Source organism: Pempheris klunzingeri, chromosome 2 (assembly GCF_042242105.1).
Source record: "Pempheris klunzingeri isolate RE-2024b chromosome 2, fPemKlu1.hap1, whole genome shotgun sequence".
NCBI classification, from domain to species: Eukaryota; Metazoa; Chordata; class Actinopteri; order Acropomatiformes; family Pempheridae; genus Pempheris; species Pempheris klunzingeri.
The window spans coordinates 17,994,219-18,018,897 of NC_092013.1; the positions used below are offsets into that span (position 1 = coordinate 17,994,219).

At 39.4% G+C, this 24,679-nt stretch overlaps 3 protein-coding genes across 3 annotated transcripts; all 3 read left to right on the forward strand.

The window, feature by feature from the left end:
• Nucleotides 1-616: 616 nt before the first annotated feature.
• Nucleotides 617-4,205, forward strand: bloc1s1 (biogenesis of lysosomal organelles complex-1, subunit 1). Its single transcript, XM_070845931.1, has 4 exons — nucleotides 617-793; nucleotides 921-993; nucleotides 2,330-2,462; nucleotides 3,132-4,205. The coding sequence occupies exons 1-4, from the start codon at nucleotides 733-735 to the stop codon at nucleotides 3,240-3,242; spliced, it is 378 nt and encodes a 125-aa protein (XP_070702032.1). The 5' UTR covers nucleotides 617-732; the 3' UTR covers nucleotides 3,243-4,205.
• A 1,157-nt stretch (nucleotides 4,206-5,362) lies between these two features.
• Nucleotides 5,363-9,118, forward strand: rdh5 (retinol dehydrogenase 5 (11-cis/9-cis)). Its single transcript, XM_070846485.1, has 6 exons — nucleotides 5,363-5,527; nucleotides 6,378-6,456; nucleotides 6,583-6,905; nucleotides 7,021-7,279; nucleotides 7,833-7,996; nucleotides 8,597-9,118. Exons 2-6 carry the CDS (start codon nucleotides 6,425-6,427, stop codon nucleotides 8,815-8,817), a joined length of 999 nt encoding a protein of 332 aa, XP_070702586.1. The 5' UTR covers nucleotides 5,363-5,527; nucleotides 6,378-6,424; the 3' UTR covers nucleotides 8,818-9,118.
• A 1,644-nt stretch (nucleotides 9,119-10,762) lies between these two features.
• gls2b (glutaminase 2b (liver, mitochondrial)) lies at nucleotides 10,763-21,939 on the forward strand. Its single transcript, XM_070838512.1, has 18 exons — nucleotides 10,763-11,036; nucleotides 11,580-11,679; nucleotides 11,776-11,897; nucleotides 13,491-13,620; nucleotides 13,994-14,073; nucleotides 14,223-14,386; nucleotides 14,817-14,875; nucleotides 15,585-15,617; nucleotides 15,735-15,793; nucleotides 15,954-16,020; nucleotides 16,917-16,967; nucleotides 17,084-17,260; nucleotides 17,425-17,556; nucleotides 18,116-18,208; nucleotides 18,353-18,414; nucleotides 18,820-18,896; nucleotides 20,581-20,644; nucleotides 21,027-21,939. The coding sequence occupies exons 1-18, from the start codon at nucleotides 10,858-10,860 to the stop codon at nucleotides 21,181-21,183; spliced, it is 1,806 nt and encodes a 601-aa protein (XP_070694613.1). The 5' UTR covers nucleotides 10,763-10,857; the 3' UTR covers nucleotides 21,184-21,939.
• The last annotated feature ends 2,740 nt before the right edge of the window (nucleotides 21,940-24,679 follow it).

Below are 24,679 nucleotides of genomic sequence, written 5' to 3' on the forward strand. Positions count from 1 at the left end.
CCCAGGTTGTGAATGTTTAGTCAAGTAAAGCAAGTGTTTTCTCTTTTTGAACTTATATTTATCATCTAAATATTGCCAGACTTTATGGTATATAGAGCAGTTCATTGCAGATGGTCTTTTATTATCACTGGACCCAATCGGACACAATTAATGACATGAATGAAATGTGTATGTTTCAGTCTCTTCTCTTCCTCAATTCACATGTTTATTTAATCATGTGTTATTTTTTTGAATATCCTTGTTTTTTTACATAATTATTCGACTTTTGGTTACTGGTTATTATTATTATTTGTAGTAGTACTGGAGTTGCAACAGTAGATTTATTATTTATAATCATTTGCACTTTTATTTTGAAGGCTGAAACGGTGTGACGTAGCAACTGACACTGACATCATCATGAGACAACTTTTCACAATTAAATGTCAGAATAAAGAGCGCTTATATGCCTTTAAATTGTGTGTTACCACACAGTCTTCTACTTGGTTTGATTTCTACGATGTGTGTTGGGTTAATTAAAAGCACAACAGCCATAACGTTACATTAATGGTGATAAATGGCGACGAGCGAGCCGCCATTTTGGGGCACGCCCACAAGCCTGGTCTCGTGATAGCGGTGAAGCTAGTCAGCTGTTAGCTTCTCTTCTCTTCTCTTACGGCTGTGCTGTAGCCATGACATTTAGATAGCTGAAAGAAACAAAAAACATTTATTAAACCATCTCAACGACCACTCAAGATGTTGTCTCGTCTGCTGAAGGAGCACCAGGCGAAGCAAAATGAGCGGAAGGAGCTGCAGGGTGAGAAGATTAGCTGGTTAGCTGTCGTGATGCTAAAAACAAAGTGGATTGACTGTGCTAGAGGGCCCATAGACAACCTTATAACTGGTGATTTGGTTTTCTGTTTTGTCTGTTTTTAAATGCACAGAGAGACGCAGGCGTGAAGCTATCGCTGCAGCCACCTGCCTGACTGAAGCCCTGGTAGACCACCTCAATGTTGGGTATGAAAACTCAGCTCTTTGCCCCCTGCTGTGCTTCTCATTGTTTCCCGAGGTTTAGCAGACCTCCTGCTGTCACATTTCATGGCACACACATCTGGAAATCAACTGGAATAGCCTATACAGGTAGCTTTAATGGTATGATAAATAGGGATACAGCTAACAATTAAAGTCATTATTTATTGGCAATTATTTTCTTGAGTAGTCATATGGTCTGAGAAAGGACAGAAACTATTGAAACATTCCTGATACCATTTCCTAAAGACCCAGGTGATGTCTTCAGATGCCTTCAAATAATCCAAACATCACATATATTCAGTTTACGAGAAACAGTGAATCAAGTACTTAACAATTAATCAAGTACTGAAAAAGTTGGGGACTAATAATAAACAGACTCATCAGCAAATGGTGTCAGCTGTAATGTTATTAGGGCTGTACTAAGGATTAGTTTCATTATTGGTTCTGTCGGTTAGTTTTTGGATTGTGTTGTAGGAGCAGTTAATAAAAACAGTGAGAAATGCCAAGCTCAGTGTGATCTTTAAATGGACAACAGTCCAAAACCCAAAGGTATTCAACTTGAAAGTAATATTCTTAAACCAAAATGGCAGGAAATCCTCACTTTCAGGAAGATGGAACAGCAAAATTGTTTGAGATTATTTTTCAGTTGACTGACATTTTAACATCACAGTATGTGATGATGGATGATTAATGTTGGCACTGAATATTAACAACAGGTTATGCAGCAAATTCTTATTTTGTTCGTGCAGTGAAGATGGAGGAGTACTGTCCTCCTGCTCCTGCTGCTATGAACAATTCTTTAGTAGATCCTCCGCATTGTAAACATGTTCCATCAAGCCACGGGCGACTCAGGTCGGTGCCTGAATAGATTTCAGAGAAACTGACCCACCCGAGTTTCCCCACCACCAACACCCTTTTCTGAGCCAGTAATATAAATCATTCCATTCAGGGCAGGATATAATTGGCCCAGTGTGTGACACAACCACAAATAGTGCATTGAGATTGCTAGCATTGTGAAAGCCGTGATGAAACTCCGACAATCAGCTTGAAGAACAAGAGTGGGATGTAAAGGCCATTGTTGTGCTGTTCCTTTATTAGACAGATTATGGCCAAAATCCTTTAGTGACTTTGTAAGATTTAGTCTAGCTTGAATGTTACAGTCTGTTTTCGGTATAAATGGAGAAATTAATGATGTAGACTTTGGATTATCAAATACAAAGTCACTCTCCCATGCCACAGTGGACATGATGCACAATGCTATATTTTCATGTATTAGCAATACCGGAGCATTTCTCATTCTTGTTTCCTGTTTTACTTTTAGAGTTGCCCAGGCGTACGTAAACCAACGTAAGCTCGACCATGAGGTGAAGACTCTCCAAGTGCAGGCGAGCCAGTTCTCCAAACAAACTGCTCAGTGGATCAGTATGGTGGAGGGTTTCAATCAGGCCCTAAAGGTAGGATACGCTGTATCTGCGAGAAATAAGTCTAAAAACAAGGCTTTTCTGTCATGTAATCTGTTTATATACAATATTAACTTTGTTTAAGATTTAACATTTTATCGGCCTACAGCTGTCAAATCAATCAAATGCCGGTACGCTTTTAGATTCTGTACAATATGAATATCATATACCTGGTAGCAGCATTTGCAGACAAGTTAAATATTGGACATATTATGAGTGGGGTCAGCGCTTTGTATGACCCTCTGACATTATATTGAGTGGTATGGTTCAGCCTTAACATAAAATATATTGATTAATGCAGATTTAACCGCATCTAATCTCTTACCTCGAGATGCACCTAAAAAAAGAAAAAGAATACCACAGAAAATTGTCTTGCAGCAAACACTGAGCGTAGTGGCTCATCAAAACTTCCATTTCCTTTTATCAGGTTTACTTAAAGCAGATTAGAATCACATGCATGTCTTACCGGATTTGACAGGTGGGAAAAGCAATTAATGAATGAGTTTCTACTCCCTTTGCAATTATCCAGCTTATATCACCTACACAGGGTGAGAGGATGTCTGGGAATGTTTAAAAGCTTCTCTGCTGCTGCTGTGACAGGTTACATTTATAGATGTACACTTTGGTGATTCCACCTCTGTTTCTACGCTCTCTTCTGATCAGGAAATTGGGGATGTGGAGAACTGGGCCCGCAGTATTGAGATGGATATGAGGACCATCGCCACAGCTCTGGAGTACGTACACAAGGGTCAGCTGCAGTCTGCCTCGTCGTAAAACCTCATGGTGGGAGGTTTACAGCTGAAACTGAATACACTGGAATGAAACAGAAATCCAGTGTCAGCAAAGATGACTTCACTCGTCTGCAAGCCCCTCAGAGCGGGGGAATGCTGATGGTCACTTTGTTTAGAGAAATGTTGAAAGTCTGTTGCGTTTAACAAGTAATTTCCTGCATCACTGCTAAAGTTCTTGTGTGAGCAACAATACAAACTAAGGCAAGCACTCAATGATTCTGGAGTTGTCCAAAAATCAAGCTTGCGTATAAAATGAAACGGATCACTCATCTATTCAGTAGTGACTTCAATTAAAGGTCCCATATTTTGTGAAATGCACATAACTTTAATGTCTTTTCAACATAAATGTGTGTCCCCGATGTGTCTAGAGAACCTCGGAGTTTGGGAAAAGACCATCATCTCTCTGACTGTTCCCACCCACTGAAACCCTCCTGAATCCACATCACTGACACCAGCTCCCAGTAACACAACGGTGTTAAAGGCGAGAGCAAAACACACACATTGTTCTGTTCCTCTAAAACTGAGTGTGCACAAAGTTTCTGAAAACGGCCACAGCGGCCGCATCTGGTACGAGACAAATATTGTGTGTGTGTTTTTTTTAACATTAAACCATGTAAATGTATTCATAGGACATCCAAATGAGCAGAATATGGGACCTTTAACAAATAACATTATGGCAATAGGTATTTGAATAATTGGGGGGGAAAACCCTGTTCGTATGGTTTTCTCACATGTAAAACTTAGTTCACCTGCTTACATTGGGTTTAGGAGCCACAGACACATTATCTGTCTCCTAAAAGCATTTTATAGGAATGCTTCTTTTTAGCACCTGCCACCTGAATTATTTATGCCTATGTTCATGTATTATTTGTCTGTGTACAGTTGTACAACTTGACTTAAAATTTTGTTACTATTCAGTGATGGATAATTATTTTTAATAAAGTTAAAAAAATTCACTCTTCTTTTTTCTTATGAAGCAAGGACAAAATAAATGTCATCTACCACCAAAGTGTATTTATAGATTTCATAAATCTAAACAGCAGCTGTTTTCCAAAAAGTAATTGAAAAGAAGGACACGGAAAGAATTGCATGAAGAACCTCGTATTGAATACAGAATTCCTTGCAGGCTAATTAGGAGGGGGTGTTTTAAGTTGTTAGGGACTTCTGGGTCAAGGATTGGTTTTTGGCTGATGGCTTAATTATGACTATTAAAAAGAAAAAGACCAAATGACAAAGTAATAACTTTAGATTTTCAAGGTCTTAAAATTAGGGACAAAGTTGTGCAACATGACCACTGGTAAGCCGTTAGATTTAAGAACTGGATAAACATTTGCCTGGCCAGGCTGATTGGACAATGCATGGAATTTGTGACGTGAAGGAAAGTTATGTCACAATGTCACAATGCACATGACCGTTCAGTCGTGTAATTGCAGGCGTGTTTGGTAACAATCACGCTTTCAATTCATTGCGTACTATTAGCATAGAAAACGAGTGCCAAGAACAATTTGGTAACACACTTGATCCTTCAGTTTGCGCTCCGCATGGCATAGAAATATCCCTAAAAAGGAGTCTTGCTCCACACTCATAGTCTCAGTGTATAAATGAATATATCTTTAAGCCAACTCTTTGATAAAAATGTCCTTAGAGCAAGTTTAGGGCAGTTTTTCATGGAGGATGATGAGCTGAATAGTCTCAAGACATGCATCACAAATACAGACAACCAGCTAGAGTACACTGCACATACTGTTTATGCTTTGAAACACATAATAGGTCAGTGAACTGAGTGATCCAAAGAGATTATACACATGTTTTTGAGGGTGCACAAGGCTTTAACCTGTGGGATTATTATAAGTTTGTTTTAACACTCTTAAAACATGAAGTACTTATTATGGCTGTGTATCCTGAGAACCACCAGCTTAAAAAAAAAAAGAAAAGAATGAGCAAGATTTCTTGTTGATTACTTGGCGTCATTTGAAAGAAGATAATGTGAGAATATCTAAAAGTTCACATTGTGTACAGAATATTCTTAGTGTTTTCTGTAATTCTCACCACAGTTTTTGTTTTTTCTAAAACACACACACATGTTCAAACCAAATGGTTACGGATCGCGGATTACCAGTTGCGGACCTGTCTTAAGGGATCAACCACAGGGATAAAGTCTCTCTCTGAACCGGCCTCTCTGAGTTAAGACAGAGGAATAACCAGAAAGGGAAAGGGAAGAGGACGCATAGCTTGTGGAGACCCATCACTTCTCAATAAGAGGAAAAGGTAGGATAATGTAGTATTTATAGAATTATCTCTCCACTCGACCACTGTTAATATTGCTGATGATCACAGTTTCCTGTGGCTATTGTATCTTGGTGCATTTTAATCCATGAAATAATTAGCTTACATTTGTCTAATCAAATCTTACAACAAACAGTAATTGAGGTTTCAGTCTGATTAAGTTTCCCTGATCAAATTATATTGAATTATATGAAGATTTGAGGCATTGCAGTATTTTTCTGAGTCTACATCAACTAGTGTTGTGAAACAAATTTCCGTAACCTGAGTTGTTACTTTACTTTCTCGTTAATGTTTTAATTAATATTCTCAACAACATTATGGTTCCAGTATCTGCTCTCAGTCATGGATAGCATACCATATAGAAGTATGTTTTTATTTTGTTTTTCTGGCTAATAAGCCAGAAAACTAATTGGTTTTGAGCAATGAGCAGCTTAGGCAGCTCCGTCACGGGCATTAAATTTATGCTTCAAAACAAAGCAGCCCTCCCTCCTCGGGTCTCCCACCCTCACAAATGCCTGCCTTTCTTTCATAAGCGTATTATCTAAAGATTTCTCATGTGCCCAAAGCAGTTCTTTATTACAAGCACCTCTACTTAGGCCCACTGTGAACAATATCATTGTATCCCATGGTTATCAAAAAAGTTCAATAAACCAGGACAATACTCCAATAAAATCTAATATATTAGGAAAATCATGTAGGGATTTTGTTATTGAGATTCCTGAAATATCTCTGTATATTTCTACTTTATATTCCACTTCTGAAAAATCAGATTTGGCTGTTTGCCATGTCAATTCCTAGTAATATTTGCTCAACGTGTTTTTCCATCAACCAGAAAGTCCTCCAGGTGACCAAAAACCCACTCCTAATCCTGGAGGCAGCATGGATATGCAGTTTGTCTACGACCTTTTAGGGTAAGAAAAACCAATGCTGCACTACATCTTGGCCAATAATTTGTCAGCCGTAGCCAAACCTTTGGACCTCCAAGTCAAATCCCTGCCTTCTCCTCCACAAAACGTCTCCTGTCTGGTCTCTTTTAGGGAAAATGCTTGGTTGTACATCAGCGCTACCTTCGTAGTGTTGTGGATTATCGTGTGGCTGTACAGAGACAGCCTGGAGATTGAGAACATCACCGACAAGTACGTCTTTGTCACCGGCTGCGACACAGGGTTTGGAAACCTCTTGTGTAAGAAGCTTGATCGCAAAGGCTTCCGCGTGCTGGCTGGCTGTCTCACCGAAAAGGGAGCTGATGACCTGAAGAGGGTGGCTGGCCCCTATCTGAAGACTGTCCTGCTGGATGTGACCAATCAGGACAGCATCCAAAAAGCCATGGAGTGGACCAAGAAGGAGGTCGGCGATAAGGGTGAGAGGTCATTGCAGGTTTTGAATATGAGACGACTCAGTTACTCAGATTCCACAAGGCTGATCTTTAACACAAAATATGCTCTTCCTCCGTTTCTCTCTCATTTCCTTTATAGGACTTTGGGGTATTGTGAACAATGCCGGACGCTCGTTACCCATGGGTCCTTCAGAGTGGATGAGAGTGGAGGATTACCACAGCACGCTGAAAGTCAACATGAATGGAGTGATTGCCATGACGATGACGTTCCTACCCCTCATCAAAAAGGCTCGCGGCCGCATTGTGAACGTAGCATCAGTGCTGGGCAGGGTGGCTGCCAACGGCGGTGGATACTGCATCTCCAAGTTCGCAGTGGAGTCTTTCTCTGACTGCCTCAGGTAAGACTTAAACGGCCTCATCGACTTTAGATGAATGCGCACTGTGACGACCTGCGTGCTTTCTTGAGCACAAAGAAAGTGTTGTGTGAGCCAGTTAATCTTTTTCTATCCTTTAGAATTCTAAAGACAAATTTACATTCAAGTCTTGGTCTTCCCGCCTTCACTGTCCCATGGGGCAGATTTTGTTTGATTTAGATTTCGTTAGTTATTTAACATTTTCAGTAACATAAAAAAGGCACATTTAGAGCAATGAAACACATTCCACCCAACAAATGGCAGTAATACACAAAAACACTGTCTCAGCTGTGCCAGGCAGAGAAATATTGGCTCATAAGAGCAGACAAGGAAGAATATTGGTCTTTCTCACTGCTTCTCAGTTTAATTTAGCTGTACCTACTGTACAAACATATACCTTTACTTACTAGATATACTATTTTCATTTCCTACACTTGAGCTGCTAAGCCCATTTATAATATAAGAGGTTGCAGCCGGTGTCACAAACCTGTGTATATTTATATAAAACCAATAGCTGTTGTGACATTTCTGTCTTCAGGAGAGACATAAACTACTTTGGGGTCAATGTGTGCATCATTGAGCCGGGGTTTTTCAAGACTGCAGTGACGAGCCTTGACCCCCTCGAGAGGGAGCTACATCGCCTGTGGAACCAGCTGAGCCCTGAAGTACAAGCCAGCTATGGAGACAAGTACCTCGATAAGTGTAAGTCGACTGCTCATCTTTATTTGGACTCTTGATGCAAAGCGCGAATAAGCATCACTTCACTGGTTTATATGAGATGTGACTTCTGTTTTACGTTTGAGATTTTGATCGCAATCACAATCTCGGTTGTCATAAAAAAAGATTTTAAGAGTCACAAAAAATCTTATAGTCATATACTATTGTGTTTGGGAATTATAGTGTTTGCTTTAAAGTCACAATAAAATGTGGTTTTTGACTTATTTTTCCTGAAAATGTGCCCTGTTTAGCACTTAATGCCAAAATGTAAGAAAAATGTACTTTTTAGTTTAAATTTCTGTATAAAAATCATATATTATTTTTACATCCTTCTATAAAAGAAAAGCTGCTACCCTGCACATAAGGGCAACATAAAAATTCCATAAAAGATAATAAAGTCACAAAACAATTTTTAAAGATATATACATCATAAATACATTAAAATTAATGTTGCAGAACACTGTGAATACGCAGGTTCATTGTGACTTGTTGATCTCACTCAGTGGTCATACTGATACATACATTTAGAGGTTAAATGATTAAGTTTTATGCACTAAGTATATTTTTGTTGATCCTCGTTTTCAGACATCAAGGTCCAGCGTTTGATCATGACTGCTGTCTGCGACTCTGACCTCACCAAGGTGACCAACTGCATGGAGCACGCTCTGACTGCTGCCTACCCACGCGCCAGATACAGCGCCGGCTGGGATGCCAAACTTATCTGGATCCCCCTCTCTTACATGCCCTCCTGTGTAGTTGATATCGGACTGAGGCTGGTGCTGCCTCGTCCTTCAAAGAGCGTGTAACTCATGATGACATCCAGGAAGTGTCTTCATAGTTATCAGCCTTTTGCGTGTCATTTTGATGCAGTATGGAGGTTGACTCAAAGAAATGAAGCTTTTGCCTTACAAAATACCCATAATCCTTATCTACATTGGCCATGCAGTGATCTGATATTGCAGTTATTATATTCATACATGCACAACCTGCCATGTAAAACTATTCTATCCTGTCTAATGTCTGCTTGAGATATTTAGACAATATGACAGAAAATTATGAAACTGTATTATATAATTTACTGTCTTATCATTGTTTCGTTTGTTAACACTATGCTGTGCCTTTTGACAGTGTTATTTATGTTCCTTGATAATGATCATCAAAGGCTAAATAAACAGTATTTTAATATAAATAAACAGGATTTTAATATCAAAAAACAGGGTTACTCAGAGTGTAGTGACAAGCTTACTGTGGACACAAATAAAATAAAAAACTAAAAGCTTTACCCTGAAAAAGTGTCTAAAATCTAACAAAGACGTGCAGCCACATTTTTTTTTATTGATTTTGAATGATTTTCATATGGAGACTCATGTTGAGAAACACTAGAACAAACACAAAACAGTGCCTCACCAGCATTAGGACGGATTAGGATTTATAATTAACAGCAGTTTACATTCTGAAACACTGAAATCCTCTGACTGGAAATCTTACCAGGTGGTACGACAAAATTCCCCACAAAGTTGTGAAGCAACACTAAACACAAGAAGTCATTTTATGTGTTATTCTCCAAATAGTATGTTATAGTGTGAAGCGTTGTGTACTGTATCTAAATATCACGGTCTTTGTCCCACACTACTGAGATTATACAAGCTCTAATACCATCAGTTCAGTTATTATCAGGTAACCGATTGACAGAATGTACTGAACAGGGTGAGCGGTTTGGCGACCATAATAATTGATAAAAAACTGAGAATCTTGATGGCTGATCATCTTACACAATAGGTCAAAGGCTTTCTAATAAACCTGGTGTGGTAACGACAGGTGCAGGGTTACGTTATGATTTCACTTTAACTTAGTAGCTTCTGCTTAATGGGCTCATTCTACTGAGTCTGCTTGATTCATAAAACTGAATTCTGTGGTAACAAAAGGTTAAATTCATCCAGGGTGATGGACATGTGGTTGAGTATTTTTCTAACCCCTGATTGGCTACTGCATCTGTCAGTCAAGTGGCAGCTGCCACATGAGATAGTGTGCCTGTGTGTTATTGTGGAGCCCCCTGCTGCTTTCAAGTGCTACTTCCTGGTTTTAAATGACTACAATTACTGTTAGACCATATAATAATCAGTGGTGGAAATAACATTTTCTCAGGTGCATAAGTACAGTTTTAAGGCACTTTTACTTTACTTGAATAATTTAAACCACTTCTAGCCCACTGCATTTCAGAGGGGAAAAAAGTTAGATACTATGCTTTACAGATTCATTAATCCCTAACACAACTATTGATACTATCATTGATATTATCATCAAGTAAAAACGGATAAATTATCAATAAGGTTACACAGCAGTAGATTATGTAATTAAGACTATCCCCACTTCACCCCAGCTGCAACATGAAAGTGATATGTACTTTGATATATCAATAATTTGTCTAATAAGCAATAATATAGGCTATAATATCGGCTTTTTTAAATGTTGGTACTTTAGGTATATTTTGATGCTAATACTTTTGTACTTTTATTTAAGCACATTGTGTTTTGGAAGTTTGAGTGTGTCTACACTGTGATATCACTTCCTTTACTTAATACTTTTTACAAAGTCAAGTGGTGCAGCAATATTCTATAATATGTTAAATATCAGATACATAATTGGTCATTTTAAGAATAAAAGCTATATTTGGGTCAGCTTTGGTGGTGGGAGGGTGGGAAAAATTGCTCATGAGTTGACAGGACAAAATTCCCGATGACCCGTGAAGGCAGCAAAACTTCCCTTGAGAGTCAGTGACCCCTCAGGAGCTGCTGGCAAACAGCTCCAAACAGCTGCTGGGATCCACCGCACTCTGCAGCCCAGCCATGATCTCGGCCGTGAGAGCGCTGCTTCTGCCGAACTCCGTCCAGCTGATCCTCAAACACAAAGACGCGGCGAGGAAGGTTTTCATCATCCGGCCAGCAGCATGCTGTCTGAGCACAGAACCCACCACGGCGTCCCAAAGACGAACGCCGATACACTTGGATAATTTCCATCTCAAAGTGTAGGTAGCCTCTGTGTGTGTGATGCGTGTCATCAACACTCTGCCGTGCTAAGATAAGAGGGACTATATTTATCCCACGCCGGGGAAATGCAGTACTTGTTGCAGCAACAGAGGAGACAGAAAAGTTCTACTATAACTTATGTAAACACATAATGGAAACGCATTTAGCCCAGAATTCAATGTGGCTTCAGAGGTGGTCATGTCAGGCCAAGTGTCTGGTGGCAGCTGTGACTGGGGCAGTCAGCACTTTGATACTAGGAAACTTTTCAAAGCAGCATGAGATGTCAGGTTTTGTATGATCTGCAGGTTTAAAATGCAGAAACAATGAGGATAAATATATAAAAAAGAAGTATTTAGCATAATATGTCAAGAGAGAAAGTCCTCTAAATCATCATCAGTGTTTTTTTAAAGGTGATCTAGTTGTTTCTTGTATTGGTCACATAATAGTTAAGATAATTTGACTGATTGATCCAACGATCGGTTCAGATAACTTCATTTATATCATAATAATCGCTTTCAAAAGTTTACTCTTCACTTCATCAGGAATTTCAATTCAAAGTCCCCCAGCTCTGGAGTGGAAGACATGCTTTTCTACACCATCACGGAGGGGAAAGAGCAAATCCCCATTTCACACTTTACCTCAGTGAGTAGCTTAAAGAAACACCCTCCAACACCCACAGAACCAAGTATCTATCCGTCAATCTGCCTCTATTTCTGTCTGCTCCATTGTTGTTTGCAGGCCCTGAAGAAAACCGGCCTTCACCCGTCAGACCCTCGTCTAAAGGACTGCATGGAGAGGCTGCGACAGGCGGTGAAGGAGTCCGTTGGTGAGGTGATGATGGACAGAGACCTCTTCCACAGGTGAGACAGTGGACAAAAACAAACAGTCTCTCCAGACGTCAGTACAACGTGCAGCAGCTGTGGCAGTAACTCTCAGTCCAGGTGTGTGTTCATCCTGAGGGCCACACACACACACATCATACATTGTGTTTTCAGTACAAGGGTTGAGCCAGCGGTAAAATCATAAACACAGTGCTTTAACGCGGGCACTCGTGCGCTGGTTTTTGGTAGATTTTCATCCAAAGTTTCTCACTTTGCCGCCTCTTTCTGTTCCTGCTCATGTACGGCACTCTGAACGGACTGATTGCCTCATCGTGTTTTGTTTTCCGCTCACCACCTGGTGCAGGCATGAGACCAAACTATTTTTAGTCTGACCTTCCAGCAACAATCCATTTTAATGAAGGATTTGTTATATGTGACCGGCTGAATGCATGATGTCTCTCTGCCTGTCTCCCCTTTGTGTCTCTGTTTTTTCTTCCCACATATTTACATTACTCATTATGAGAAGTTTAGTCATTAGATTTATAAAACAGTGAGATAGATGTGAAGGATGAGGGGGACACAGTAATGCGATAGAATAACACCAAATAGATAATAAAACCTTACAAATACATATTTTCTTATCGCCGTTGTCTCTGTGGGTTAATATATAGCCAGCCGGAGCGAGTCATTAATCATTCATGTTAAGACTAAAGTAAAAGCGAACATATGTGCAGAGACGGTCATAAATTGCACTACATGTGGTTGCCGGACAAGTGAAAGTCAGTGTTATGTGGTGTTTGTCAGGACATGTCAACTTTATTCACCGTCATGCTGATGAGAGCAGAAGCCTGTCGCTTAGACTGATAGCTGGCAGCTGCTGCTCTCCACTCACAGAATGTACTCACACACACGCACATGCACACACACGCACACAGACACACGCACACACACACACACACACACACACACATACACACACGCACACACACACACACACACACACTCATACCACTTAAACCACTTAAATTTACAACCAACTGGACTATGTAGCAGTTTTTATTGGCACCTTTTATTCATTCAATTATTTATATGACTCTTGGGTTTATTTATCTTTGGTTTATTGTAGTGTTAATCCTGTGCATGCTGCATTACTTCTATCTATCTATCTATCTATCTATCTATCTATCTATCTATCTGATCTCATATGTAACGTCCAAAATGCACTAATGCACCCAAAATAGTTCATTCACATTTCAGTATCAACTCATGTACTCAAACAGCGACAATACTTGTCTGTCTGTCAGTAGTATCACTCATTCACTCAATAGTGTCACTCATTACACAGTGACCTACAAACACTAACAACAGGTAGCATTGCACTGTGTATCGCTAAGTATCTTATAGGAGAGCTATAGGAATACAACAGTGTTAGTCAACCCTGTCTCTTATCATCAACATCCCACCTTATGTCCTCTCCTGTAATACACTTCGGAAAGAGTCTTTCTCCGTGAGTTTAAGAGTTTTGAAAAAGTGAACCAAGTATTGAGACAAAAAGCTGTAGTATCAAAGTATTTAATTTTCAGTAGGCGCTCCTCACTTCCTCTTCTATGTGTCGCTTTTCTTTCATTTCAGGTGTGTGGGTGGAAACATCGTCCTGCTGATCCAGGCCTTCAGAAAGAAATTTATCATCCCTGAGTTTGACGTGTTTGCACAAAAGATTCATGAGATCTACAACACAGTGCAAAACCAAACTGATGGGAAGGTAGACATTTGTTGTTGTTTTTTTTCTTCTTTGTCGCATAGACATGTACAATTTCTAATTAATTGAATAAGCAATTAATTAATAAATATATTCATTAAATAAATACTAGCTATGGCACATATTGTGATATGTACTCTATATACGGTTGAAAACAATCCACATTTAAAGGTTGACATGCCTTCCCACTATTTGCCTACATCCGATTTCATAGTGACGACGTCTGGAAGCATGAGACAGAAAATGCGCGCAGTTGGAATCTACTTCCTTTCTCCATGTTCCTGCTCAAGTTAAACAATGTTGGACGAACACCTCCTCTGCTGCAGCTCTTTGAGTGGTGACACTTTCTCTTCTCTCATGTGTGTTCTGGTTTTAGGTGGCAGACTACATCCCCCAGCTGGCCAAGTTTAGCCCAGAGCTGTGGGGAGTGTCTTTGTGTACGGTGGATGGCCAGAGGTGAGGACTGCAGATTTGTACTTGGCAAAAACTGTCTCAGCACAAGGTCCCTTTAATAGCTGTCCCACAATTTTTGGTTTTTTCACTACAGTTGTGTCTGTTTGTAGCCCTACTCTTCTGACAGGGTCTCTTTTGTCTTCCTCCCCCAGGCACTCAGTAGGTGACACCAAGCAGCCGTTCTGCCTGCAGTCCTGTGTGAAGCCCCTGCAGTACGCCATCGCCGTCCACGAGGCGGGAACAGAGAGGGTTCACCGCTATGTCGGCATGGAGCCCAGCGGACTCAAGTTCAACATGCTCTCACTAGATGATGAAGGTGTGTGAGGCCTCATCGCTGTGAGGAAATGTGAAAGAAATCTAAACCACTGAGAACTGCGTCGTCACATTTTCACCACATCACATCACATATATTCTTTGTTATGTATTTTTTAGATGTACATTCTTCATGACAACATGTTTTGTTTCTGTATTTATTAGTAGAAGCTTCATGATTATTTTTTTTAATTTATTTTAATGTTTGGTTTTCTGGTGTCTGATATTATACATTAAACCAAATAATAATCTTGTTTATTATTATTGTTTAAAAAAATAAGTGTAAGTAAGATAATAATGATTATCATCATAACAATAATAAATTAGATTAATTAGCTGATCAATGCGCTCAAACACCTTTTTGACAATTTGCTGTTATCAAGTGTTGAACCCCCCGTTGAAACGGTGTGTTATCTTGCCGTCCTTCCTCCCAGAGAAGCCCCACAACCCCATGGTGAACGCTGGAGCCATAGTGATCAGCTCTCTTATCAAGGTAAAGGGGCGGACATGCACAGCCTGGTGTGTGATAGCTGAGTCAGCACATACAGTAAATCACTCCTTTTTCACACTGAATTGCGTCCATGTTTTATATCCTGTAAATAACAGGATTCCCACTGGTCAATGTGTTTGTGGAATATCAATAAATAGTGCACATGAAGGCCAGCGGTCAATGAAGTCAGTGATTATAAAAGGTCACATAATTTGATCACAATAAGATGTTTCATGGTTGCTGCATGAACAATTATTGCACAATGTTATTTCTATTATTCTTAACACTTGAACACTTCAAATATTCAAACTGATCCTGGAAAAATATTCATTTTGTTATTGTTTGGCAGAAGATCGATGATTTATTCATATGTTGTAATGTGGAGTCTGCTGATGTTATGATCATGAAATACTGAAATATACTAATGAAATATTTTGAGGAATCTTATCTTACTGACCGATTATGTGGATCATGTATACTCGCCTGTATCCTGTTTTGTGAACTTCCCCCTGAGCTCTGTGCTTTATGATTGCTGCCTATCTCTCCTCTTGCTGATAATGGGACACTAAATTATGCAATCAGTGATACATTCAGGTATTGTTTCACATTGTGTAATAAGTAGTGCTGAAGTCATGCTGTTTGAATGGAGTGAACGGGGCAATTACAATCAGCATATTTTAACGCAAGCAAATGACTTCTCCTTTGTTTTCAGCCCCATACAAATAAGGCAGAGAAGTTTGACTATGTGAGTAGTGTGCCTCCTGTCTGTCTCCCCTCTGAATGCAAAACTGACTGGTGATTATCTCAGTAGTCACAGATAAACTGCAGTGCACGTACACACATTTTGGCTTTGCTTGCCCAGGTTATGGAGTTTGTGAAAAAGATGGCAGGTCAAGAGTATGTGGGATTCAACAATGCCACGTGAGTGTCCTGTTAAATAAATCTGAGGTATTTTATGTTAATATCTTTGTTTAGCACACTTAAAAAAAACACAAAGGACAGTGTTGGGCGAATTGCCCGTCCACTGCCCTGTTGCATTATTGATGTTTCAGTATTGACCCCTTCTGCCTCTCGTTCTCAGATTCCAGTCAGAAAAAGAAACGGGTGACAGAAATTTTGCCATTGGATACTACATGAAAGAGAAGAAGGTCAGTCACAGAGTGCTGAAATGTGTGGATTTATAACAGCTTTTGAGATGACGCTTAAGGTTTGCATGCCTACTTCTAACTCGGTGTTTGTTTTTGTGACATGTTTATGTAAAGAGTTGGCACATGCAAATGGAGCTGCAACAAACTACTTCTGCATTGGCATTATGGATCAACCTGACAATTACTTCACTGATCAACTGATTAATTATTTAGTCCATGGAACTTGGGAAATTGTACCAGTTTCTAACAATTTTTAGCACTTTTATAAAACAGAGGAAAGCTGCAATTCCTCACATTGGACAATGTGAAAAAGATTGTGTTTTTATTTTCCTTTTTGCAAAGAAAAAACAACTTAAATGATCGATCAGTTATCAAAATAGTTGTTGATTGATTGTCAAATGTTGATATTTTTTTTTTGACTAATCAATTAACAAATATACAATTGCACAATTGCGGCGATTAATTAATGTCATTAAAACGTAGATTTTGTTTCCCAGTAAAAATGTATTGTCAGGAAAATACATACAATAGAAAGCATGCTTGACCACTTTCATTATAGTTTGTTTAGTTTTGTTTTCGTTTGTTTGAAAAGGTTTTGTGATATATAAAAAAACATGTAAAAAAATCTTCCCTGCATTCAATTCTGCTACCATCAGCTATGTCCACTTTTCAGTCACCACTTCATTGTGTTAGAGAGGCTACGATTGAGCCTGGAAGCTGTGTTGTTGAGGGAAAAATCTCTCTCAAGAAAATCCAATCCTATATGAGGAGGCAGACTCATAGAGAGCCAAGATATTCTTGATTTTCTGGTTGAGAAAAAAAAAAACTATATCTGAATGGTGCTAGGCCAGCATACTTCAGTCGATTAGTCATGATGATCATATTTCATTCACCAGTGTTTTCCCCCGGGAGCGGACATGATCGATGCCCTGGACTTCTACTTCCAGGTAAACTGCTCTGCCAAAGAATAATTTTGTTGCTGTTGTGTAGCCTGATATTTATTCAGCTGTAGCGAAAATAGTTTCACAGCTTTGACCATGAGCTGATCCTTTTTTTGCCTCAGCTTTGCTCCATCGAGGTGACCTGCGAATCAGGAAGTATCATGGCTGCCACTCTGGCCAACGGCGGGATCTGTCCAATCACAGGCGAGCGCGTCCTGAGCGCGGAGGCAGTGCGAAACACTCTGAGTCTCATGCACTCATGTGGCATGTATGACTTCTCTGGCCAGATGGCTTTTCATGTGAGTAACCAGGAGGCGACTGTACCATCTTACCGCAAATCTAACACAACATTTGATAAAAGATGGATCAATGTGATCAATTAACCTACACTGTGAAGGAAACGCTCCTTCGTTTGTCGATCTCAAACAAATCCCACATCCAGTCTCTCGCTCTCATCTCCCAGGTGGGCTTGCCGGCTAAGTCCGGGGTGTCCGGTGCAATACTGCTGGTAATCCCCAACGTCATGGGAGTGATGTGTTGGTCTCCCCCACTGGACAGAGTTGGAAACAGTGTTCGGGGAATACACTTCTGTCAGGCAAGACCAAGAATTAGTTTTTCTTTTGTTCCTTTGCATTTGGATTGTTTGTGGTAAAGGAGAAGATGCCAAATTAAGGCCACTGTGTGCAGAATCTTTGTGGGCATTGTGTAGCATCAAATCATTCTGATGGCGCATGTTTGCCACACTACTCTGTTTTTATATATATATATTGCCACCAGATTAAGCCAAAGTCCGACATTTCAAAATCTTACACATAGCGGGTTTGACATTTTTTAGTTCGACATTTAAAGTTGGTGAACAACTTTTCTAAAACCAGAAACCTCAGAGTTTATGCTCAAATAGTCAGTATCATCAAGATGTAACTTCTGTAGCTGCCTGACAGAGAACAAAATGTGGAAGGTGCTGACAATGAGTCATTTTGTGGCTTGTAAGTGAAGTCAGTATCCTGTGATGCAGCAGCTTCAGAATTTAATAATTTGTTTGTCTTGGTCTGATAAAGAGCTTGTTTTGTTCACATTACAGTTTTCCTCTTTGTAAAACATACAGTCCAGTGTGTTCCTGCTCTATTTATCATATCATATCTTATAATCCTCAGGAGCTTGTGTCGCTCTTCAATTTCCACAATTATGACAACTTGAGGCACTTTGTGAAGAAGCTGGACCCTCGCAGGCAGGATGGAGACGACAGGGTTTGTTGCTTAGTCAGATTGTTCTTGAAGGAAATAATTTCCTTCGGGATGAATAAAGTTGATCTTATCTTATCTTATCTTATCTTATCTTATCTTTCTGATGCTTTTTGCCTCCATGTTTATATCACTTCTTTGTATTTGCAGAATAAGTCTGTTTTCAGTTTGATGTTCGCCGCCTACAGCGGAGATGTGTCTGCCCTGAGAAGGTACACCACCAGCAAACCTCATTATTGTTCATCTTGTATAACAGATGGCCTTAAGACATCTTAGTAAAGCGTGGCAAACGGCTTTGGTGCTGGTTGGCAGAGATTTTCCAAGATGAAAACCATTTTTTTTCTGCAAGATACTCCCTAATTTTTTGTATCTGTTTGTATATTATTAGAAGTATTCTTTTTCTAAATGGTAAAGGGTAATTTTCTATATTCATATGTAAAATATGTCATAAGCTTTGTGTAATTAAATACTTACTTCTCATAGATCAAATTTATGTACTACGCTAAAACATGTTTTATAGTTATATTTACATCGCTGTGTGGGTAAAACCACATTTTCATTTCATTTTTATTTTATGTATCAAACAAATACTGGTGAGCTTTTATTTATTCCCTCAGGTTTGCTCTCTCATCCATGGACATGGGCCTGAAAGACTACGACTCTCGAACAGCACTACATATCGCTGCAGCAGAGGGTGAGCTCCACATGATCTCTTCCTCTATGCTCCTGATATTCATTAAATGAGCAACACTGAATCTGCTCCGCAGGCAAGCTATTAAATCGTCAGGCCACAAATCTGTACAACCACTGGGCAAAAAGAAAATCTCTAGCACAAAGACAACTTTAGCTCTTACAGGTCTCTAAAGGCAATAAAAAGCAGGGAAAAATGTACTTCAATGAGACGGTGGCAGAAAATAACACTTAAAGGATAACTGGTATTTTTAAACCTGGGCCCAATTTTTACATATTTTGGGTTTGAAATGACTGGTAGGTAGAAAAACTTTGGAATTGGACCAGCAAATCACCTCCTCCAGCAGCCAAGAACCAGTGGCGAATGGGCTGTAATGGCTGAAATGCAATCCTTTGGTGCAGTTGCACCAGACATCTCAAACACAAAATATGTAAAAATTGTGCCCAGGTTTAAAAATACCAGTTATCACCTATTAAAAACATCTCAGTATGATTGACCCACGTAAGTGTTTTCACCTCTGCCTGATTTGCTGCAGGCGGTAGAAGTTGCATTTTTGTCACTGTGTGTTATCAAAGCTGAAATTGCTGAAACGTTTTTTAAAATAAGATTCATAGTTAAAATGCTAAACCAGGCACATTTTCTCCTGGGGGAGACGGTAAACTCTGCTGGGAAATGTTGATGGCTTGTCCTTGCTGATGGAACACGTGTGGCATGTATGACATTTCCACTCTGCGAGTTATCCGAATACCAACAACACTGAGGTGAGAGAACATAACAAGGCTGTCACTGCACGCTCCGGCATGCTCGCTGTAGTTCTACGGTGACGGCAGGCAGAAAGTTACAACTTTTAATTTAAATTTTTTAATCAGAATCAGTCAACATGGCAACCCAAGAGCACATTTATCACACAAGCTTGAATCCAACTTAGCTAAAGGGATAATTGCAGCTGCTTTGCATATAGAAATCCATCCATATGGTGCAGTTTTTCATTTAAAAAAAAACACTTTTCTACTCCTATCTGTATTTTTATCTTAAAAGATTAGAGGTTTTGTGTTCATCGGTGGCCGATCTGGAAAAATATCTACACTTGTTATTTTGACACACAGCTGTAATTAGTATTCAGTTAGTTTTCTCTTAATTTGTTTTCATGATTAACTGTTGAACCAAAGCAACCTTTGTCTCACATTATACAAAATGAATCCGCTCACATACCCTCACAGAGCACCATATGGCCGATTATTTGTCTTCTGTTGTGGTCTAAGTTTATTCACAGCACAGATTTAATGCTCTAATGCGCTGCCTCCAACACTAACATTTTTCAAAAAGAGCCTTGTAAGCAAGTCATTTGTTTACAAGGTAAAAATTGGGTGATAACTGTTTTCTTTCAAGTGAAATGGGGCAGATCTTTGCACTCTGGAGGCAATAATCATACATCAGTTTACTTTTTCCATGTAGTTGATATTTTTAGCAACCTTTTCCCCACCCACGATGTGTCGTGCTATTAGACAAACTTGTAAATTGTGAACAGCTTGCTAGTTTGGGGCTGTATGATTTTAAGGGGTCTTGCATTGCTTTATCAGCACCAAAGTTAAAACGGTGTTTTCTGAGTCACGAGAAAAAAGCTTGTCTCTATCTAATTCTCTCTCATGAGAAACTATAAAATGTTGGGATTTCTGTTCTTGCTCAGGTCACATAGATGTGGTGAAGTTCCTAACTGAAACCTGCAAAGTTCATCCATTTGTAGAGGACAGGTGAGATCTGTAACTTTTGTTTTTTTTTCCTTTAGTTTTGTATTTCTTCACTGTTCCATGTGTTTGGCCTTTGATTGTGAGCAAATATTTTAACTTTTAGTCTGTTTTTATGTTTTCTTGCTAATTTTGCTGAGAATTACGCACATTTTAATGCATGTTCTTTCCCATTTGTCTCCTGAAAATGTGATTTCTAACCACTACCTTGTTAAGAAATAGGAGCTTACAGTAAATTAATAACATGATGGATGAATGCCAAAGTGTGACTAACCTTTGAGCTTAAATTGTCTTTTCTATTTGAATCTATTATAGAATACTTAAATGTCCACCACTGAAAAATCCGTCTCCATAATTTATCTGCTGATTTCTCTCTCTGTCCTGGTAGGTGGGGGAACCTACCAGTCGATGACGCCATGCAGTTTGGACACGACGAGATTGTGAAGGTGCTGAAAGACTACCAGCAGGTCTGCAGGCAGCAGGAAACACAGCACACAGAGGCTGAGCATTCCCCGAAGCTGGACACCATCGAGGGCATGGTGTGATGTCCTCAAACAGAATTCCCAAGCTGTAACATGTCAGGGCATTTGTGCAATCTGTCAAGTTTAAAAATATGAAGGTCCTTTTTGTAGCGCGAAAAAGAAAAGACAAACAAAGAACAGAATATGGCTATAAAAACATAAATTAACCTTGCAAAGTGCATTCAAGGAAAAAGATTTATCAGTGAAAAGGAAAATGGTAGGAACATGCAAATAGAGTTACATTTGCTGCAGACAGACTCGGGCTAATTTTAAATCAGTGCTGCTGGAATACATCGTCAGCCTTGACACAATGTTCATGTTGCTGTAAGATTTATGTATGCTAATATGCAGCGGAGGCTCACATTATTGTTAGAGAGGGATTTGATAAACTCAAAATATGGATATTTATCCCCACAATGCCTCTCATTATTTGCACCAGTATATTTTTACTCATCTATTTTTGCCGTGTTGAAATCTTTAAATATGTAAAAATATCGGGTTTGTGTAATTGCAAAATCTCAAATTTGGCGCATTGTAAGTTGGACACAAGGGAGGCAATTGCACACGATCCCAATAAACTTGAAGTTGGATATATTGTATATATTATGTTCTTCAGCTGTAAATAAGTACACTGGATTCCTGATACGATTATACAGAGTGTCATAACATTTCTGCATATTTTAACTCTACACACAACAAGAAATTCCAAAGAGTAATTTATTTTGTGGATTATTTTGACATTGAATACATCCATTAAACATATTTTATTCTTCGGCCTCCCATAGTTTCCTTTTGTTTTGATTTTATTAAGGTATTCAATGCTTCCTGCCGTCAGGTAATTGTTATTAAATATTAAGCAGCATATAGTAAATCAGATGAATGAAGGAATACGTGATGACGAAGCAGCAGGAGAAGTCTGATGTTGTCAGGAGGTGGTCGGTACTGAATTGTTTTAAATGTCATTACTTTGAGAGTGTGGTTTGCATATTAATTATATGTTTTAGTAAACAAGCAGTTAAAAAAATATGTAATAAGACACATTGAGTTGTGACTAGAAGTGATAAAGCTAGTGTACACTGAGTCATGGCCAACTAATTTTAACACACTTTCCCTCTTTAGAGTTAATCATTGTTGACAGACTGCCCCTTTACTGACCTGTTTCATGTATCTTAAATTGGTGGAGATGCGGGAGGTAGCTACAGCATCAGTAAACATGTGAATCAGTTTTTCTAGCTTCCATCAGATGGCACTGTGCCCCCATCTAAGACATTTCTGTCATTTCAACAAGTAAACCCACAGCATCAGTTGCGTATGTCCCTGCAGGAAAAGAACATTACGGGGCAGAGAAGAGCTTATATAAGGCTGACCCAGAGAGGCAGCTGCCACCTGTACAGGCCTGCGGTGGTCCTGACAGATCCTCCACCTTCCTCCACACAGCAGCCACAGGCAGGAAATGCTACAGCCGGGCAGACAAGACACCATCAGCTAACAATGATAATTTAGTCTGTTACTGTCCCTGCATGGGAAAGGCCTGGATCATGAGCAGTCTGGCACAACAATAAGACATCCAGCGCCTTGAATGCTTAAAGGGGAAAATCTACTATCTATTTCCTCAGTGATGTGAGCCCTCTGATAAGAGCACATCAGTGTGTGTGGTGCTCTCTCTCTCTCTCTCTCTCTCTCTCTCTCTCTCTCTCTCGAAATGCGTTCAATAAAATCGACCGTATGTGGCCAATCACTACCTTGTGGAAGCTTTGGGTTCATGCTGTTTTCTGCCCTAAGGAAAACAGCAGCTGAAGTATCAGTCTGTTCTGTCTGAAGGGGAGACAGTTTGCTGTTTGCTCGTGGTATGTTGCTTTCCACAGTAATTGCAGTCTTGGAGCCAGTACTCATTATCACCATGACAGAACAACAGAAGATACCCTTTATGAGCTGGATTTGGGATGAAATGTAACCCAACAGACTGTTTACCGCATTTTCAAGCTAAGGAGGATTAAAAAAAAAGGCCAAACTCTGAGTGAGTGAGTATGAATGAAGTGAAAATTGTTATTATCATATTTTAGTGTGTCATTTGCATTTTGCCAATCAGTCGTTGTTTACCGTCAGAGAGAAAGTTGCTTTTTTGAATAATTGTATTGATATTAAGGCTCTAGGGATTTGTGGTCCACAGAGGATGAATCCTAACCGCTTTAGTGGTGCCCTGACTTCATCTTTTGCACCACCGTGAGGTTTGAGTGAAATGTCACAGCAGCTATATACTGGATTGCTATGACTTTTTCAAATCTATTTATTTATTTCCACACATTCATGTCCTCCCTAGGATGAACTGTAAAAACTTGTCCTGATTTTTCATCACCTTGTCAGAATCAGTGGCATTCCCACCAGTCCCAGCTGTAGTGTACTTTAACATGTCAACACACCGAACTAAAACTATAATCATGGTAAACACTATCCCGGGTAAATATCAGCAAGTTAGAATTGACATTGCGATCATTTTAGCGACACCAAGCTTAAATCACCTCTGTGGCTCACAGGCCTGCTAGCTAGGCTGTAGACTCTCTGTGCTTTCATGATAAAGTAACTGATTTTTCCCGCTGGTATTGAAATTGTTCGACTATTTTCACATGAAGAATTTACAAAAATACTGTGCTCTCCGACAGCACTGAAGACCTCCAGTTACTTGCCAATAGCAGCATGTAATCAAGCAGCACATTTTCCAACACACAGCCGAAATCTTATTAGTGTTTACTCTGCTAGTTCCTACTCATTTCCCACCCTGACATCAGCGACGATTTATCTGTTGTGCAGTGATTCAGCGGAGGTTGTTGTGGGACAAGATGTGGTCAGTTGGCAGTGAGCCCGGCAGCAGTGGGAGATAAGACCTCAGTGGACAAACTCATGAGTCAAATAAAAAATACAGAAGAATTGTGAGAGCATTTCTGAGAATATCAGGTAGAATTTGTATTCTCAGTAGCTTACCCCTGACAGCGCATTGAATTGAGAGGTGAACGTTTTTCATCACCACAGTATGATTAATCAGGCAGGATAAAAAATGATGAATGAGTCGTAATCAGTCCTACAAGTAAACTGTTTCTCATTAAAGCAGAGACTATAAGCTCCTCACAGAGATATTACAGATAGGCTACATTAACATTTTCATTCGGTTCCATCAGCCGAGAAAGCATTAAAACAATGTTGTGAGCCATTTATTTTGTGTTGATTAACTCATGTAACAGTGAGTGATTAGTTTCTTGACAATCTCAATGTGTTGTGCTGAGATTTAATGTTTAATGAAAAAATAAAAACTTCTCATAACAGTTAGAGCTTCCTTCAAATTATATATAAAAAAAAACATTTTACCTTAAAAATGATCTGATTTCTCCCTGTTTTGTGGATATCTGTGGGAAATAAAAACTTGTGCTTGTGCTTAAAAATACCTCCAGTCAAACCAGCTAAAATCATGTCTAATGAACCTCTTGTTCCTCTTGGCATGCAGTTGGTGTTTCACTTAGCTTCACAT

Coding starts and splice junctions, on each gene's coding strand:
- rdh5 (XM_070846485.1), top strand. CDS start 6,425: ATGGATATGCAGTTTGTCTACGACCTTTTAGG. Junction 6,457..6,582: donor TTTGTCTACGACCTTTTAGG/GTAAGAAAAACC, acceptor GGTCTCTTTTAG/GGAAAATGCTTGGTTGTACA. Junction 6,906..7,020: donor GAAGGAGGTCGGCGATAAGG/GTGAGAGGTCAT, acceptor TTTCCTTTATAG/GACTTTGGGGTATTGTGAAC.
- gls2b (XM_070838512.1), top strand. CDS start 10,858: ATGATCTCGGCCGTGAGAGCGCTGCTTCTGCCGAACTCCGTCCAGCTG. Junction 13,621..13,993: donor AAAACCAAACTGATGGGAAG/GTAGACATTTGT, acceptor TTCTGGTTTTAG/GTGGCAGACTACATCCCCCA. Junction 18,897..20,580: donor ACATATCGCTGCAGCAGAGG/GTGAGCTCCACA, acceptor GTTCTTGCTCAG/GTCACATAGATGTGGTGAAG.
- bloc1s1 (XM_070845931.1), top strand. CDS start 733: ATGTTGTCTCGTCTGCTGAAGGAGCACCAGGCGAAGCAAAATGAGCGG. Junction 794..920: donor TGAGCGGAAGGAGCTGCAGG/GTGAGAAGATTA, acceptor TTAAATGCACAG/AGAGACGCAGGCGTGAAGCT. Junction 2,463..3,131: donor GTTTCAATCAGGCCCTAAAG/GTAGGATACGCT, acceptor TCTTCTGATCAG/GAAATTGGGGATGTGGAGAA.